The sequence below is a fragment of the Leptonychotes weddellii genome, chromosome 6 (genome assembly GCF_054177405.1).
Source record: "Leptonychotes weddellii isolate Sample4059 chromosome 6, ASM5417740v2, whole genome shotgun sequence".
Taxonomy (NCBI): domain Eukaryota; kingdom Metazoa; phylum Chordata; class Mammalia; order Carnivora; family Phocidae; genus Leptonychotes; species Leptonychotes weddellii.
In genome coordinates, this window is record NC_138374.1 from 98,152,080 (window position 1) to 98,169,813 (window position 17,734).

Below are 17,734 nucleotides of genomic sequence, written 5' to 3' on the forward strand. Positions count from 1 at the left end.
TCTTTCCTTTTTAAAGATTTTATTTTTTTTTCCAAGTAATCTCTACACTCAATGTGGGGCTTGAACTCAAAACCTCGAGATCAAGAACCCACTATCGACTGAGCCAGTCAGGTGACCTGATTATAGTTTTTCAAATCACTTGGGAAAATATCCTAGGGCTATGATTGCTGGACACATATTAAGACTACATTTAGTTTTTTTTTTTTTTTAAGATTTTATTTATTTATTTGACAGAGAGAGACATAGCGAGAGAGGGGACACAAGCAGGGGGAGTGGAAGAGGGAGAAGCAGGCTTCCCGCTGAGCAAGGAGCCCGATGCGGGGCTCGATCCCAGGACTCTGGGATCATGACCTGAGCCGAAGGCAGACGCTAAACGACTGAGCCACCCAGGCACCCCAAGACTACATTTAGTTTTGTAAGAGATGTGAGCCCATATTGTTCAGAAAAAAAAATTATATTTCTATGTATATTAGGCATACAATTGTAAACAGTTATGTGATTTATGACTGATTTTATTTCATTCATTTCTGTATTTCCCAAGAATATTTTAAAGTAATTTAAGCAAGCAGCACATATTTAATCATGAAAGAGTTAATTTAAAAAGTACAATTAGGGGCACCAGGGTAGCTCAGTCGTTAAGCGTCTGTCTTTGGCTCAGGTCATGATCCCGGGGTCCTGGGATCGAGCCCCGCATCGGGCTCCCTACTCAGCGGGAAGCCTGCTTCTCCCTCTCCTACCCCCCTGCTTGTGTTCCTGCTCTCACTATCTCTCTCTGTCAAATAAATAAGTAAAATCTTTAAAAATAAATAAATAAAAAGCACAGTTAGATAAGAGAATAACAGGAGTGAACCAAATCCAATAGCTATGTATTGTTTATCTGGTTTCACTAGCCCGCCAGCTCCCGGCCAGCCGATTCTTCGATATGAGTTTACATGCTGTGAGTGTTAAGGCATCACACAGACTGTGAAGCATTTCACTATAATGAGATTCTCTGATCTTTCCTTACAGCTAGTGCTCTCTGACATTCTTTTTCAGGAGAAGTCAAGGAACCCGGCTTAGCATTTGAGAAACCCAGAATTCATGTCAGTGCTGCTGTTCCTTGTTTCTAATAATGAACTTTTGCTTTGTTTCTGACAGCAGCCTTTACTTCATTTTCCAGTTCCAATCAACAGATTCCTATCTTGTTTCTGGTCTAAGTGCCCTCAACAGTATAAATCCATAAAGTGTTAAAAAAAAAAAAGGGGGGGTTTTCTCCAATTAAGCAAGCCTTGAAGTGATCTAGTTATGAGAAGAAGTCTGTCAGTAAATGAAAACCTGCAGTACACCATCACACGCAGACAGGAACAAAAAAAAAATGGGAGTCAGCTCATTACATTTCGGAAAGTATTGCTGTCATTGTCAATTGTTTTAATTTTCAAAGAAGGAGGAAATTTGGTATCTCTTATTATACAGAGCACTGAGGAAATAAATTAAATTAGACTTACTACGCACACAAAGCAGGCAATTACAGTGGCATCTTCATATATCTTTTTTAATGTTGACAAGCTAAAACAATACATCCTCTGCCCTCCAAAGATGATGTATGAATTTTTTATGCCTGGTTATTTATTCCCACCTTTTCTGAACGACAGGTATAGAATCCATGGTTAGAATTACCAGGAACTTTTTAAAAACAAAGGAGGTTGACAAATCCTGTATCTCTGTTAATCCTGGGTATTACTTGCTCACAAATAAAGTCCACAAGAAGAGAGAGACACTTATCAAAGCCCAGACTCGGAAACATTACCATGTCTTTTGATACTCTCACCTCCAGGGCATAAATTATTAATTTCGAGTGAAGTTACCTCACGGAGTTTGCCAACTGATGAGTGAAACTTACATGCTTTGGTTTTATTTTTAGCATCGCATAGGAGATAAGAGAGAAATATGAACAACCTGCAGAAAAGGCACACCACTGTTTTTGTTCTAGAAGCTCTGATAACGGTGGCGAAGCCTTCGGCGACTCTCTCAGTTGTCACTCATTTCCCCTCACTCCGTTGTTGAAACTGGGCCACTTGGGTAGAAAATGCCCATGTTTCAGTGAGATAAATAAATTTGGCATCTAGAATGACCATGGGGATCAGACAGAATCAAGCTTTGAAGAGGGCTCCTTTCCATTTTCTACTTAAATATCAGGGTACTGCTCTTGGAGATAAGGCCAAAAATTGAACTCTAAGGTACTGTTTGTGTTTGCTGTACTTCCCAAAGTTAAATGGGGAAAGTTTCAGAGGATATAGTAGAAGCCAACCTTTCCCGGGCAAGAGAAGGTCAAGAGTAACTATGTCCAACAACTTTTAGCCAGCACCCTGCATCCAAGGAAAGCATATTTAAAAGCAATCACATTTTGCAACAATGCTGAGAAAACGGAAGCCATTATCAACACCCTCAATCTTCAAATTAGAGGAGCAGAGGTGTGTTCTATTTACTCTGTAGTTACAAATGCTGCCAACTGGCGAAAGCCTGTGGCTCTCTGTAAACCAGAAATTAATGTGGTGACGGAAACGAAACAAAACAAAAAACAAAAAAAACCCCAGCTAAAACGCACCAACTAACCAAAATGCTTCACAGCACACTCCATCCGCCTCCCCACCCACTCATTATTTGTGCCACATCTTCGTGCTTGGCTCTCACTATTCTGTTGCTTGAAATCCCTTGCCCAACCTCATCTGCCAATGAAAACTTGCTTTCCCCTAAAGGCCCTGTGGGAATGCCAGCTCTGTGAATCTTCTCAGATATCCCAGTAAGGGTCCCCCATTCCATTCTGGTTCTCCCCCAAAGACTCTATTAGAGACTTACAGCATATCTATCTGTCTCCTGGTGTTTCCTGAGAGTTACAACTGTGCCTCACCAATCCTCACATTCTTTCAGTGCCCCAGACAATGCCTAGCTGCCAGTGAGAATTGAGTCCATTGAAATAGGGATTTATTCAAGAAATATGTTGTACCAGCACCCTAACTCTGTTCATCTGCATATGGTCAGTTCAGTGTATTAATATGGGAAAGAGAAAAAGCCATTTGAAATGGGATTTCAGTCATGGTTTGCTATGCCTGGCTTTTCACAGTAGTTGCTTTAAAACCCACCTTTGATTTACTGATTTCTGTATCTACTGAGTATATACACTTTGCTGCCCCTTCTTTGTGGGAGAATGAAGGGTACTATGAGGGTACATGCTGTACCTTACTTGTGTTTCTACCATGGAATAACAACGAACCTCAGGAACGCATCCAGGTGTCCTTTGAACTAGTAACAACAACAATCGCTATCATTTGCATTGGGCTTATGTTTACAAAGCACTTCTGTGGGCATTCTTTTATTCTTATAATGTTCTGTTCCTCAGTCAGGAACTGTGCTTCCGTACAACACTTGAAACTCAGAAGGCTGATTCGACAAATCCCTCATCCTTAGAGAATTAAACTCTACTTCTGTTCTGCTCTAAAACAAATCACAGTGCTAGAAGAATCTGGAAGACCCTGAATGTGCCTGGCTCAGGTAGCACAAAAAGGCTGGCTGGAGAAAGGACGTCTTCCAAGAAAGATGAAGAGCTCGCACTCTTTCCTCTAATTCCTTCTACTCCACGACAAACATAGTAAAAGGGAATGATACTACCCAAACCCTCCACTCATAAGAGCTGTTATTCCCTTAAGAAACTAAAAGGTTCTGGGCGCCTGGGTGGCTCAGTTGGTTAAGCGACTGCCTTCGGCTCAGGTCATGATCCCGGAGTCCTGGGATCGAGTCCCGCATCGGGCTCCCAGCTCGGCGGAGAGCCTGCTTCTCCCTCTGACCCTATCCCCTCTCATGCTGTTTCTCTCTCTCTCTCTCAAATAAATAAATAAATAAATAAATAAATAAAATCTAAAAAAAAAAAAAAGAAAAAGAAACTAAAAGGTTCAGGCAATCTCCCAGTTATATGGAAGAACCAGAGGCTGATGTCAACATCATATGCATGAGAGAAGAGCGAATGAGAACGAGGGTCCTTGAGTTGGAAGCAGGTGAACTTTGGGGAGGGGTCTTGTGCTAACGTGACTGTTTCCAAAGCTGCTCTAGGAAGAGGCTTCTCTTGTCTAAAGTCAGATACCCTCAAACCACTCTCCATCTTCACTTTGGTTTGGGAACCCTCAGTCCTATCGAATTTCCATAAACCAAAAATTCCCTACCTCAAGTCCAGATGTCCCCAAACAACCCACCCAATTCCAGCCCCAGCCTGAGCTCCAATCCAACCTGTACCTGGAAGGAGGGAGGGGAGAGAGAAGAGGTGCTCCACAGAGCTTGACCCTTTGTCTGGAATATCAGCTTTACTCTTGTCAGTTTATTTTACTTTATTCTCAAGAGTGCTAAGAGTGTTTAAATAACTTGGGAAACTGGAACAATTCAAAGTCATGGTCTTTTGCTATTATATTAGCTGCTCTGTAGAATCATAGAAGTAAACATGGTTGTATTTGTTAAAAAGAAGAGTTTAAACGGACTCTTAGAGGGGTCCCAACTAGGAGAACGCCTTTATTGGAAGGTCTATCGCTTAGTATAATAAACATTAGTGATTCAAAGTTTACAATGTTCATTCACATAAGTTTATTTCTTACAGGTATGCTCTAATATTTAGAGTGATATGGTGACTGTGGTCTTGAGCACTCAGCCTTCCTATTGACCCTATGGTTACGAATGGAATCACAGACTCATCCCCGGTTTCATATCGTCCGTCAATACAGTGCTTTGGAGAACATTAGCCGCCTACAGGGAACTGCTTGAGCTGTGGGGCAGGGCGACTTGCTGATTGTTACCAGCTGGAAACCACTGCTCCAAAGAGAGCTCTCAGCAGTTTCTGGCGCATTTCCTCTATCAAAGAGGTCTCCTAATCTCCAGGTTTTCAATTCTGGAACTGGATGCTCTGACATTTATTGGAAATCTAATGCACTAGAGATACATATGGAAACTCTCACAAACTCAGCAAGTAGAAGGAGGATGTAGCCACACCTAAAGTTTGATTCCACTCTCCTTTCCTGCTCATATATATTAGAACATTCTTTTTATAGCATCATTTGATTGTACTCAGGAAGTGATGACTTAGACAAGCATGTTTCAAATCAATTCTCAACTTCTATGGATAAGGATGAAGTCAAAAACATGGTGGGTGCAACTATGAGATAGGTCACTGGCTACAGAAGAATCTTCTCACACATACAAAACTATCTGGAAATAGTGAATCAAAAGCCATTGTAATATATGTAAATCTAGGAAATATATATCAAAAAAACCCCTCCATAATCAAAGAATTTATTAACTCCTAAGGGAGGATAGCTTAAGAAGGACAGCTGCTAAGGAAAACAAGACAATGTTTTAGCAAATAGTTAGAGGAAGCAATTTAAAACTCAAACTGGAATGCCTTTCGTTAGTCAAGATATTTACTTTGGAGAAGGAAGGGACTGAATGCTGCCAACTCTGGAGTAATTTACCTATTAAATTATTTATACGTAGTTAACCTACACAAATGAAGTTGGATGATCCCTGAGCTTTCTTCTACTGCCTTTTGTTAATCAATATCAGAGAATGACAAAAAACTGAGGATATTTAAGATAATGAGAAAATGACATAATCCCACTTACATTACAGATTCCCAAGTAGTCACAATCTGAGTTTTGCTACTACCATTCCCCTTTTAAAAAATTAACTTCAAATCACACAAATAATATACTCATATTTTCTTTAAAAAAATGAAAACCATAAGTTTAAGGGTAAAAAAAAAAATCCCCTTTTACCACCACATACAATTCTTTCTCATCCTTCCTACATAGTCCAGCTCCATTGCGGACACTAGCCAACAATGGCATTTGCTATGCCAGAAACCATGCTGAGTTTACAAGCATAGCTTATTTAATTTTCACAATTTCCCGCTAAAGTGGGTTCAATTATTATCCCCATTTTGCAGAGGAGGAAAGTGAGCTTCAGCATGAGTACATCCCCCATTACTCAGGTACCCACTGTTAATGGTTTGGGACATATCCATCCAGGTTTTTCTATAAATCCCTATACATCTATGAGTATTCATAGAAATTGTAGTGTGTTGCTATTTTGTTTTATTAAAAAAACCTTAAATGGGATCATACTATACAATTTGCAGATTTCCCCATGACAGTTCATAAAGCTCTACCTCATTCTTTTCTAATTGCTCTCTAGTATATTACAGCCATACCATTCTCCTACTGAGAAGAATGAAGGTTATTTCCAGTTTTTCAACAGACACAATGCTGAAGTGAACAGTCTTGTGCAAGCTTCCTCATGCACACCGGCAGCTGCTTTGGGTGGATACCAAGATGTGGAAGTGCTGGGTCATGGGTGTGCACGTTTCAATTTTAATAGATACTGCTATGTTGTCCTCCAAGATGTCTGCCGCCAGTATGTGAATACATATTTTCCTACAACCATGCCAAAATCTGATATTATCAAGCTTCAAATTTTTGCCAGTCTAAGGAATCATGTTTTAATTTGCATTTCCCTGATTAAAATAAAAGTTATATTAGGCAATGCCATCCGGACTGGTAATTAAATGGTAAAGTGAGTTAAAGCAGGGCAACATAAAGATGTAAATATACACTAAGCAAAATACGATTTTATTTTAAAATACATAGATGTTCATTTCCTCTCTCACCTTTTGACGTAGGAACAAGGCTTCTGCTTCAAGTAAGGAACCACACACGGAGGTTCACGTGTTCCTCCTGCACTAACCACACCCTTATAAAGCACATCTAAGATCCCCCTGGTTTGGTTTCTTAACTGAAGTGAGAATATAAAGATGTTGTGAAATAATCTGAGTGCAGAAATTAATTTAATTTAATTTAACAGCAAGCTTTTTAGTCATGTGCCTTCATCAAGACTTTCTAAAGCACTTAATTTAATTTTCAATGGAACAGCTCTCTTTCCACACTTGTGTTTCAGTGGCTTACATATTACTTAATAAATTACATAATCACAATGACATTCAACCAGTATAAACAGGTTTGGGAACCACCACACGGGCTCTTGGAAAACACATTTAACTGAGGCAGCACAAGCACAGAGGTGTTCTGGAGAGTAGACCACGAGCCATCCGGGCGAGCACGCTGTAGGCTGCAGTCAGCTTCTTTCAGAGAGGGATTTATGAGAGTCTTCTTATGCGGCGAGTTGGATAAGAGAGTATCCATTGTACCAATGACATCTTTTCATATGCTTATTGCCCAATATCCTCTACTGTGAACCATCTGTTTCTGTTCATTTCATGTACCTGCTTTTCTCGTGGATTATCTTTTTCTTAATTATTTATAAACATTCTTTATCAATCTCTTATTAATTAACCTTTTGCCTTTTAGAGGTCATAAATATTTTCTCCCAGGCTGTTGCCTATCTATTAACTACCTTTTTGTGGTTGTTCCGTTTCATAAAAGTATTTAATTTTAATCTAATGAAATAAACTACTTTTCTGTCTTCTAAGCTTTTGCTTTCTATGTCTTATTTAAGAAAACCTCCCTTTGCTAAGATTTTAAACATATTTTTCTATGTTTCTTCTAATACTTGAATCATTTTGTTATTACCGGGCTCCAGATGAGGAAGTCAAAGTTCAGAAGTTTTAGACGTTTGACCAAAATTACAAAGCTAGAAACAATGAAGCTAGGATCTAGATTGATACATATCTATATATAATCAAAGCCAATGAAACAATTTCACATCACCTTCTTGAAGCAGGAATTAAAGTCTGAGAGAAGTAAAGCGGAATATACAGATGTCTAACAATGATGAAAACTGGGACAAATGCACATCTTTGCACTGAGAACACATAAATGATTGACCTATAAAGGATTCATCATCACCCTCAGAAAACCAGCACAATCTCCTCCACCCATAAACTGCAGCCAAAGGGCTCAAGCAACTGGAGATCTAAATACCACTGAGCAACTAACTACGAGGTGACAACTACTGTGACTTAGAGGTCCAACTACTCTTATTCACTCATGCATCCATCCATTCCAGCAAACAAAAATATACTCAACACCTAACATGTCCCAGGCAATGCTCCTGAGCTCCACACCCTCACTTTTGTCCTTTGCTAGATTCCTCCACACGGATGTTCTGCAAGTTCATACAGCTTTGCTTACTCAAAACCAAGCTCTACGTTCACAGTGTACCTTGGATTCTTATGGTCATTCAGGTCTCATGCCTTCTATCTGCTACCAGAAAGTGAGCTCTCTCAGGTGAGATTTACATCTGATGCACCTCTGAGTCCTCCAAAGCACTGAGTCTAAGGACCCCGGCAATTCAGGCTTTCTGTTACTGCACTCATTACATTTCGGTGTGATCAGCAGCTTCACTTTCTCTCTTGTGGACTACACTGTGATGTTTTTAAGGGTGGGCCAGAATGAATAACGAATGAACAAAAAGGAGGGAAGGAATAAACCTCTTGTATTTTCATCAAACCCTATCTTCCTAAGTGATTTTCCCATTTTGTTTGATGTCACTATTTATTCTCACATCCACCAGTGCTCTTCCCCCAGTGGCCATGGGAATTACCATGATCTTCTGATTCCTCTGCCTTCTTTAGACATCTATAACAAGCTATCAAATCTTGTTGCTTCTACTGCAACTTTGTCCAAATCTTTTCTGTTCTCTCAGCCACCATCTTGCTTCAGGCTCATTGTCTCTTGCAAAAGCTATTATAAATGATCTCCAACCCAGGCTCCCCACACCAATCCATACGACACCCACTGCTGCCACATAAACTTTCCTCATTCGTAATCTCATTCTGTCAATGCTTTGCTTGAAACCTTCAAAGGTTCCCTGTGATCCATGGAATTCATTTCAGACCTCTCTGCTGGACATGAAGGCTCTATATAATACCCCATCTACATTTTGGTTGTAATTTCCCCCTGCTGTCCTACTGACACCTTCTCTTCCCTCCTACTCCCCAAACAGGACTACATGCTTTTCATTAAATATACCTTGCATTTTCCATCTCTGTCACTTCTGCCTGGGCCAACCTTCCTCATCCTATCCTTCGAGGCCCATTGCAAACAACAGCTCTTTCATGAAGTAGGTCCAGACACTCCAACAGACAAGATCTCTGCCTCCTTTGATATCAGCAGCACTTTGTATTGCCTTCTTGGAGTCAATCTTGCTCGCTTGATTGATTTATGCATTTCTTTATGTATTTAATCCTGTTTTATTTATAGTCCTTTGGTATTCACCTTGTTTACTACCATAGAGCACCTTAAGGTAAGGGTCAGTGGTTTCCTTATTTTGTGTTCTTCTGCAGAGTCTAGTACAGAGGCTGGTACCTAGAGGCAATCAATAAAATATTTGTTGGAACTGAACTGTTCTCTAAACTTTGCTGTAAGTTCTTTGAGGACAGTGACTTTAAGTATTGCCATGTCTCTTGATACAAATAAAGGCCTTGTCCATAACAGGTGATTGAAACATACTTGTTTAAATAACTTCATAGTTCCTGAGCAAGATTTTTCAAAATACATGTCATACTGACATTAACCTAAAGTATTCATTTAGAAACCTCTCACCAAGTAACATAAAAGAAAAAGGAAAGAAACACTGACCCTAACATTCTTTTCCATTTATTTTATATGATAATGCCTAACTCATACTAGGTGCTTACCATGTGCCAGGCTTTGTACTCCAAGCCCTACAGTGCTCATCTCAAGTTGTCCTCACCGTGGCACCCTGAGGCCCTGCCTTTTCCCCACTTGATGGGCAGGAGGTGCAGAGAATAGAAGTAACTTGACCCCACACTGAGCAAGGGGCAGAGCTGAGATCCGAACCCAGGCAGTTTCTGCCTCCAAAACCCATGGTCGTCACCAGCATGCCACACTATCTGGACTGAGTTTGCTGAGCCCCTTAATTTTAACAGTTAGAGTAAAAAGGAAAAAAAAAGCTTCTAAAAATACTAAAAACAAGAACTTCTTGTCTTTTAGATTCTATTAGTGGATGGAAAAATAAAGAATTGTTGCATCTATTTCATCCACCTCAATGTAAGCTTCAAATTTAGGAGACCTATTAGTTTTCTCAAACAACATGCATGGTCCATACTCGATTATGCATCCCAAAGGACGGAGCAGATGACAAAGATAATATACCAGCAGACAACTGAAAAATCATTTAATTTTGGGAAGCTGCCTAGAAATCTCAGAATCAAAGATAACCACTTACTCCTCCTTCTCCATGAAAGTCATTATACTCTTGAAAACTCCTGTTGGTGGTGTGGACTCTGATTGGTTGGCAGAAAAGGGGTGTGAGGGTTGTCACAGATAGTCTACAAGTAAAAAAAAAAAAAACAAAACCCCAGAAATTTCTCTCTTTTGAATTTTCATTCAGTCTGCACAGAAAAGCACTAGTGCCCATTCTGACCAAGTGCTGGAAAAGAATATATTAGCACCAAGGAGTTGAGAGACTATGAAATTGGAGAGTAGGAAAAAGTTGTATCGCCTTTAAATATGACGAGAGGGCACACTGAGGAAAATATTACATGCTGTAAGATATATGTCGTTGCTTCCCTTAGGATTTCAGAGATACAAGCATGCTAAGTAGAGACGGACTCTAGCGTTAGATCCAAGGAACACCACTGCCAGACTCTTCAGCCTCCAATGGAAATATTAAAGATGAGATTTATAACTCAAGCCAAAATTATATCAAGCAAAAGGACAAAGTCTGATTTTCAGTAAAATGAAGTAGAAAAAAACCAACTGATGCTTCAACTCCTTGGGTCATCTATTTATCTATTCAAAGTTAGAAAAAATTCATGTAAAAAGTCGGATCATAGTAACTCCCACTATTAGTCGTAGCTACTGTTTTCTAGATCTAAGAGCTAATGTTAAAATAGAGCATACATATGATGAATCTCTGTGACTCAAACAATACCTTAAAATCCAAATCCCATTTATGAAGCAAAATTTTATTGCAGAGTATTTCCACCCTTTTATAATGATCTATTAAAATAGCCAGTTGTTGGTAACTTCAGTATTTTAAGGTGTAGATCGGATGTTTAGAGAAGAACAGAGGAGAGAAGAATTAGCCCATTATGTTCATTAATGTATCATAGAAAATGACAGCGTGAAATACTCATGAGCGCTGGCCAACTCCCTCTGCTGTAGCAGAAATCACAAAAACAAAAACAAAGCACATAATGGAAAAAGGAGTTTAAGTCAGGTGAAAACACTTCATGACGTTTCAAGCTTCTTAAAAATACATCCACTCAAACATGAAAAGCATAGCAAATAATTAATCCCAAAAAATACAAAAACAATGTTGCTCTAACACACGGAATAAGTGCACATTCTTAACAGTTTGTAAAGTCTTTTAAGAAATCAGCGAATACGGCATTAACTACGTGTTTTCACAGAGATGGAACATTAAGGTGTAGTATGTATACCAATTCACATGAAAGAAAGAGGCTCCTAACTTTCTGTTTCAGATCACTGCCGTTCTCACATTCACTCAAAAGCCCCAATACCTTTAACACTGTGAATGTGAACTGCTGACTATTTTGATAGAGACATATCCTCTCAAAGGCAACTTTATCCACAACACTCGGTGTCCAGAGTAATGAAGCTTCATTCTGACTGGGTAAGAGTGAAAGAGGTGGAACGAAAAAGAAAAAAAATATATTGGTCCTCCCCCCATAAATCTCAATCCTACTTCATGCCTTTTCCTTTACATTTAACCATTTTAAGACGCTAATAATTTTGCTATATCCCCCCCCCCCCCCGCCCTGCCCCGGGGAGCGTTCTCTATCAAGATTAAAGAAGGGCTTATTCAGGAACAAACAGGATACAGGAGTGATCGTGCAGCTTCCAGGCAAGCTATAAATAGCAACAGCATTTTCAAGAAATCTTGTGCCAATGTGTAAGTTACAGCTGAAACATGCAGGGCAGATTTTATTACAATGGTGTCACCAAAATTCATTGTTATACGAGAAATGCAATCTTACCAAGTTTTCTTGGTTCCTGGCTGCTATTTTCTGCTCCTCTTCTGCCCCATTTTTCATGTACTTGACCTCTTCCACCGGTTTGATCCTATACTCATCTGAGCACCAAAAAAAGAAAAGACATTTTATAACTTTTTCACAATGGTAGAAAAGTGTCACTGAGAAAAGCCCCCAGTAGCGTAATTTGTCAGAGCCTTTTCCCTGCAGCGTTTCTATGTGGTTCATTTGAAACAATCTGGAATACACTTAACCAGCCTCTTTCTGGGAGGTGCTCTCTTCTGCCCTTTGGGAAGAGCTCAGCACCATAAAGGCAGCTAATGAACGTGGCAGTGCCTGGTCCTTCCACGGAGAGCAGATGGTGGCGGAGGAAACGGGAGGGTATTCCACCTCTAAAGATGATCTAGAATCTACACATACCAGGGCATATCACACAATGGTCTAAGGAAGCTTTTTCTCCATGAGAACATTAGTTCGAAATGCCTGCGGCAGCAACTTCCAGCAGGACATTCACACCTTAATGTTCCTCTTTTGCAAAAACAAAGTATTGCTTAAGACTAAAGAGTTTAATAGATCAACAAATAGATGTAAACCATAGGGAGCTGAAATTTTCCTATTTGTGATCCCCATATTAAATGTGGAGCAGTCTTCAATTACTTCATATGCTGCACACATGAGCGCACGCGCGTGCATACACACACACACACACACTTTAATCTCTCTCTACAGTCACATGCATGAAGAGCCACAGTATCTAAGGGAGCTAACAGGTATATCACTCAAGACTGGAGAGGCAGTGGGCCTCTAGGTAACAGGATCTAGACTTCCCAACAGCCAGAGAGAGAGAGAGTACAATAAATCTCAATCTCAGTACACATCCCAGGACAAAGTCTGGAATAAAGCTCTTCCCCACGGCAGCAGTTTGGTAATGACGGTGACGCTTCCATCAGATTCCTGTCAACAGGAAATGACTTGGGAACCCTAAGGTCCAAATAGGTGTGACTTCGAGTCATCTTTAATTTGTTGGAAAAATTACAGAAATTGTGCAAGTGGAAAATTTCACCAATCAACAAACTGACGATTGCCTAGCATATGGCATGGAATAATGCCTATGATGGGCTACCTGAAAGACAGATGTTTATCGCTAAGAGAGTTTGCATTTCAGTTCAGGAAGTTGTAATGTAATAACCCTTAACACACTACCCCCAAAGATGTCTGCTAAAGTAACATTTTCCCAAGTAATTATACTGTTCAAATGTTTCTCAAAATGATCACCTTACGAAAGTAGTACATTTGCATGTATCTGAATAAAGATTCCATGTTCAGGCTAAGCCAATTGTTTTTTCCACCTGACAATTCAAGGTAGTTATTGATTCTGCTTCTTTCTAAAGAAATTAGAAAGACTGGTGTGAGGTTACAGTAATGAGCCTTCAGGAATACAGAGTCCTAAATGTATTAACAAGTTAATCAGTGGACTCTGATCCACAGTCACAACACAAAAGAATTTCACATTCCAATTTGTATTAAGAGGAAAAAAACGGAAAGTAAATGAACAAAATAGACACATTTAATTAAGGATTACTTATTCAGAAGTTAAAAAAGCACTTGTTAATTACCAAAAAAAAAAAGACATTGACAAATTATGCCTCCAATATAATTACACAGAGATAAAAATGAAGGTAAAAAAAAGTTATGAGCCTCCCTAACTTCAGTTTGGGACGTTAATATTTATAAACCATGGTTCAGTTGGATAAACTAACATTTCACTGGACTAAACTGTGATCTTAAGTACTTCTGGTTTCTATTTAAACATAAGTTATACACACACACACACACACACACACACACACACACACACTGTTTAAACATAATTTTGGTGGATTTCTATGACCATCTGTAGGATCCTACCCCTCCGATGATAAGAAGGAAAGCACAACATTTTAGGACTTAAGCAGAACCTTCTGAGATGGTACTTTGCCCAATGCACAGCAAAGGGTCTGCCCTCGAGAAGATCCCCCCTTGCCTCGCCCCTTCCTCTCTACCTACCCACCATAGCCCACTGTCCACACTCCCTGAGCGGTCTAGCAATATTCAGTCTTCATTTGCTTTTTTACCCTCCAGGGAACACAACTGAATTGAAAGTAGTAGACAACCTATTAATATTTTCCTAATATTTTTCTTTAATGAAGTGGGAAACCCGCTGGCTACATGACTTTCAAAGCAGCATTATCCCAAATACAGCCTTTTTAAAAAAAAACACACATCAAGGCAGAATCATCACCAATTCAAAAAGAGGATAGGTTTTAGTGTGTCATTAACAACCACGGCTGGCTGGCCGATGCGGAATACAAAGAAAGAAAAAACAAACAGCGATGACTACAAAGCCAGACCTATCATTATTACTTACACAACACACTGCCTAAAATCCATTGTGGTATAAAACAAAACAAAACAAAAGGCCAGCAAGACCCTTAGAGAAGCCACAATTTATACAAAGTAAATACTTAAAAAAAAATGGTCTGTTCCATTTCTCAAAGGCTGGCGCTGGGAAGGAAGGTGTCCATCTGGAAACAGACAACTCATCAACAAATGTGTCACACATTTCCATGGCGATGTCGCCGTCAGGAGCTGCACTCGCCAGCAAGCCTCAGCACAGACGAATGGAGCATTTCGGGTTCTGACAGTGAACCAGCCAGACAAAAATCCCGTTTTCCTTTTGTTTAAGGCACAGGGGAATCCGTGTGGGACTCTGGGCCCCGTTCGTCAAGCCCCACACTGGAGGCCATTAGCACAGCCTCCGGTATAAGCCAGAGAATCCCGGCATCAGAGCAATGTGCCAACTTGATTAAGAAGGAGGGAGGGGCAGGACCATCTTCCTCAGGCTCCCTCACACCTGTTCGCAATTTTTCTTTTCTTCCTGTTGATCTTGTCAGGTGGCCTATTAAAATGCACGTCAGGAACAGGAGGCCGACACCCCATTCCGAACCTGCTCCCCCTTCTCTCTATGTAAACAGTCGCAAGCTGTGGTAGTCAAAATCGATCTGGGGTAAAAGCAATGAGCTGGTGATATGTTTAGCATTTTATTCCCTAGCTTACACCAGAAGAGGGGCCGGATTGTTTTTGTGGTGACTCTGGCACGAAGATACACAGTTTCCCACCAAATCTCTGGGCTTCATTTTTTTTCTTTTTTAAAAGATTTTATTTATTTATTTGACAGAGAGAGACACAGCGAGAGAGGGAACGCAAGCAGGGGGAGTGGGAGAGGGAGAAGCAGGCTTCCCGCGGAGCAGGGAGCCCGATGCGGGGCTCGATCCCAGGACCCTGGGATCATGACCTGAGCCAGAGGCAGACGCTTAACCGACTGAGCCACCCAGGAGTCCCTGGGCTTCATTTTGATGTACAGTATATATTATGTGTGTGTGTATATACACAATATTACAGTTTTTACAGCTAGGAAGGGATCAGTTGGCTGCACATGTTTTAGGCGGTATGGACTCACCCCATTTTCTGGATCCTGTCAATTCTTCCATTATTAACAACTCACTGGCCCTATCCCAGTTGTCCCAAGCTTTGCCTTAAGGTTATCTTTATAAGCAATGCAACTGGCTTTAAAATGAGCCCATTAGATGGAGGTAAGTGCTGGAGTGAGTTTATAATGCCAGAATTATTAAAAAAAAAAAAAAAGGTTAACAGTTTTCACAAATGTATACATTAGATGCGGAAGGAAGAAATGCAGAATGCCATTATATACTATTCTTTCTAGTAAGAAGGGATCTTACAGTTGTTTGCTAATCTGGTGAAATTTGCACCTACTTTCATACCTTCTTCTCCAGTCTTCTTTTGATCAATGACACGGATGTGATAATAAATTTCTTGTTTTCCGGGACTGTTCCAACTTCAAAAATTCTGTGCTAATATCCTCATATTAAAAATGTCCAACATCTGGACGCCTTAACTGAATGCTTTGGATTGCCTCTTTATCCAGAATTTGCATGAAGATTCTCTGGTAGACAATTAAGATATGCTCAGGAAAATATGAGAGCTTGGGCAAGGCATTGCAAGAACTATTTACAAACATAAGCCACTGAAAAGAAAACAACTCTACCAACCTTACGGCATATACTTGTTTCTCTTGGGTTCCTCCCATTGAACATCCTTGTCTCCCAAGCTAACTAAATTTGAGCCTTAAAATCCCGGTACAACTTCAAATTCTTGACTAGGATCTTTATTTCCTTACTTGGTAGGATTTTTCAAGAAGCAAGTATTCATAATGGTTAAAGGCTTAGCTTCTAGTGCTGGAATGCCTAGCCATATGACCCTGGGCAAGTTACTCATCCTTTCTGTGCCCTAATTTCTTCATTGGTAAAATGGGAATATCTATAGTACCTAATCTCACACACAGAGTCACATGAATTAATACATGAAAACAGTGCCTGGCCTATAGTAAATAATAAATGTTAGCTGCTGCTTTAGAAAGCTCTGCTGGGGGGCGCCTGGGTGGCTCAGTTGTTAAGCGTCTGCCTTCGGCTCAGGTCATGATCCCAGGGTCCTGGGATCGAGTCCCGCCATCAGGCAAGTCCCCTTGCTCAGCGGGGAGCCTGCTTCTTCCTCTGCCTGCCGCTCCCCCTGTTTGTGCCCTCTCTCTCTGACAAATAAAATCTTAAAAAAAAATAGAAAGCTCTGCTGGTTCTGCAGGGAATACTATTCCTAATGTACAAAATCCATCAAGATAGAAAAAGAAAAGGCATAATATAAACATCAGTAATTAATTTAACCAAAAATTGTGACTTAACTACGTTAACAAATGAGGAGAGAAGACATGAGAAGGGGATTTATCATCCATAAGCCTTTAGCATTTTTTTTAGCCATGCACATATATTACTTTAATCAAAATACTAACTAAAGTACCAGATTACTTTAGTTCGAATAATTTTAAAAGAATAACAAACAACTTTATGACTGAGAGAAGAAAAGTGATCATTATTCAAATGAAATCAGGGGTTCAACAAAATGATGCTCCTCTATCTTCCCTTACATCCTCATTCAATAGTTGCCATTGGCACTGCCTTGGTCTAGCCTACCTTGAGGGCCAAGAGTGAACAAATGAGATTCCAATTCCGAACAGGCAGATTGACTGTTTTCGAGCCAGAAGAGTAGAAGCAGCTCTACAGAAAAGCAATTTGTGGAAGGACAAAGAGGCAGGACTCTCTGAAACTACAAACCAAAGATGGACGGATGGGTCAGCTGCGTCGGGAAGATTTGTCTTCTCACTTCGGGAGACTCCAGCCCATCAGCTGTTCCCACTTCCATTGGTTCCATTCAACAAACAGCATTTAATATCTGCTGTGTGCTAAGCCCTGGTTTTCTCAGGGGTTCATCTGGCACAGTACATTATGGGGACTGTGTGTCTGTGCTGTTACTCAAAGTGTCTGGCACACAGAAGGTGTTTAATAAAGCCTTCTTCAAAAAGGAGAAGAAAAGCACAGAGCTGACTGTTCACACATGAATAAATATTTCCCCTAATCAGTGAGTGCTTCAGTCCTGTTTGTCTCAGGGGTACATTTTTTTTTTTTTCTGCTAGATTTTCCAAGGAAGAAAAAGCATCTCTAAATGAAAAAAAAAAAAAAAAATCCCCTTCTTTGCCTTTTTTTTTTTTTTTTTAAAGATTTTATTTATTTATTTGAGACAGAGAATGAGAGAGACAGAGAGCACATGAGAGGGGGGAGGGTCAGAGGGAGAAGCAGA

At 40.1% G+C, this 17,734-nt stretch overlaps 1 protein-coding gene across 6 annotated transcripts in view; it reads right to left on the reverse strand.

The window, feature by feature from the left end:
- Positions 1-17,734, reverse strand: part of C6H1orf21 (chromosome 6 C1orf21 homolog) — a 213,772-nt gene that overhangs the window by 87,029 nt on the left and 109,009 nt on the right. For 4 of the 6 annotated variants that reach the window (XM_081824724.1, XM_081824723.1, XM_081824722.1 and 1 more), the window contains 2 exons: positions 11,996-12,090; positions 11,519-11,623 (listed from right to left, as the gene is read on the reverse strand). In XM_081824724.1, coding sequence (XP_081680850.1) covers positions 11,519-11,623; positions 11,996-12,090 — 200 coding nt within the window. The remainder of the gene's footprint in view (positions 1-11,518; positions 11,624-11,995; positions 12,091-17,734) is intronic. The other 2 variants (XM_031027721.2, XM_006732903.3) reach the window with 1 other exon arrangement.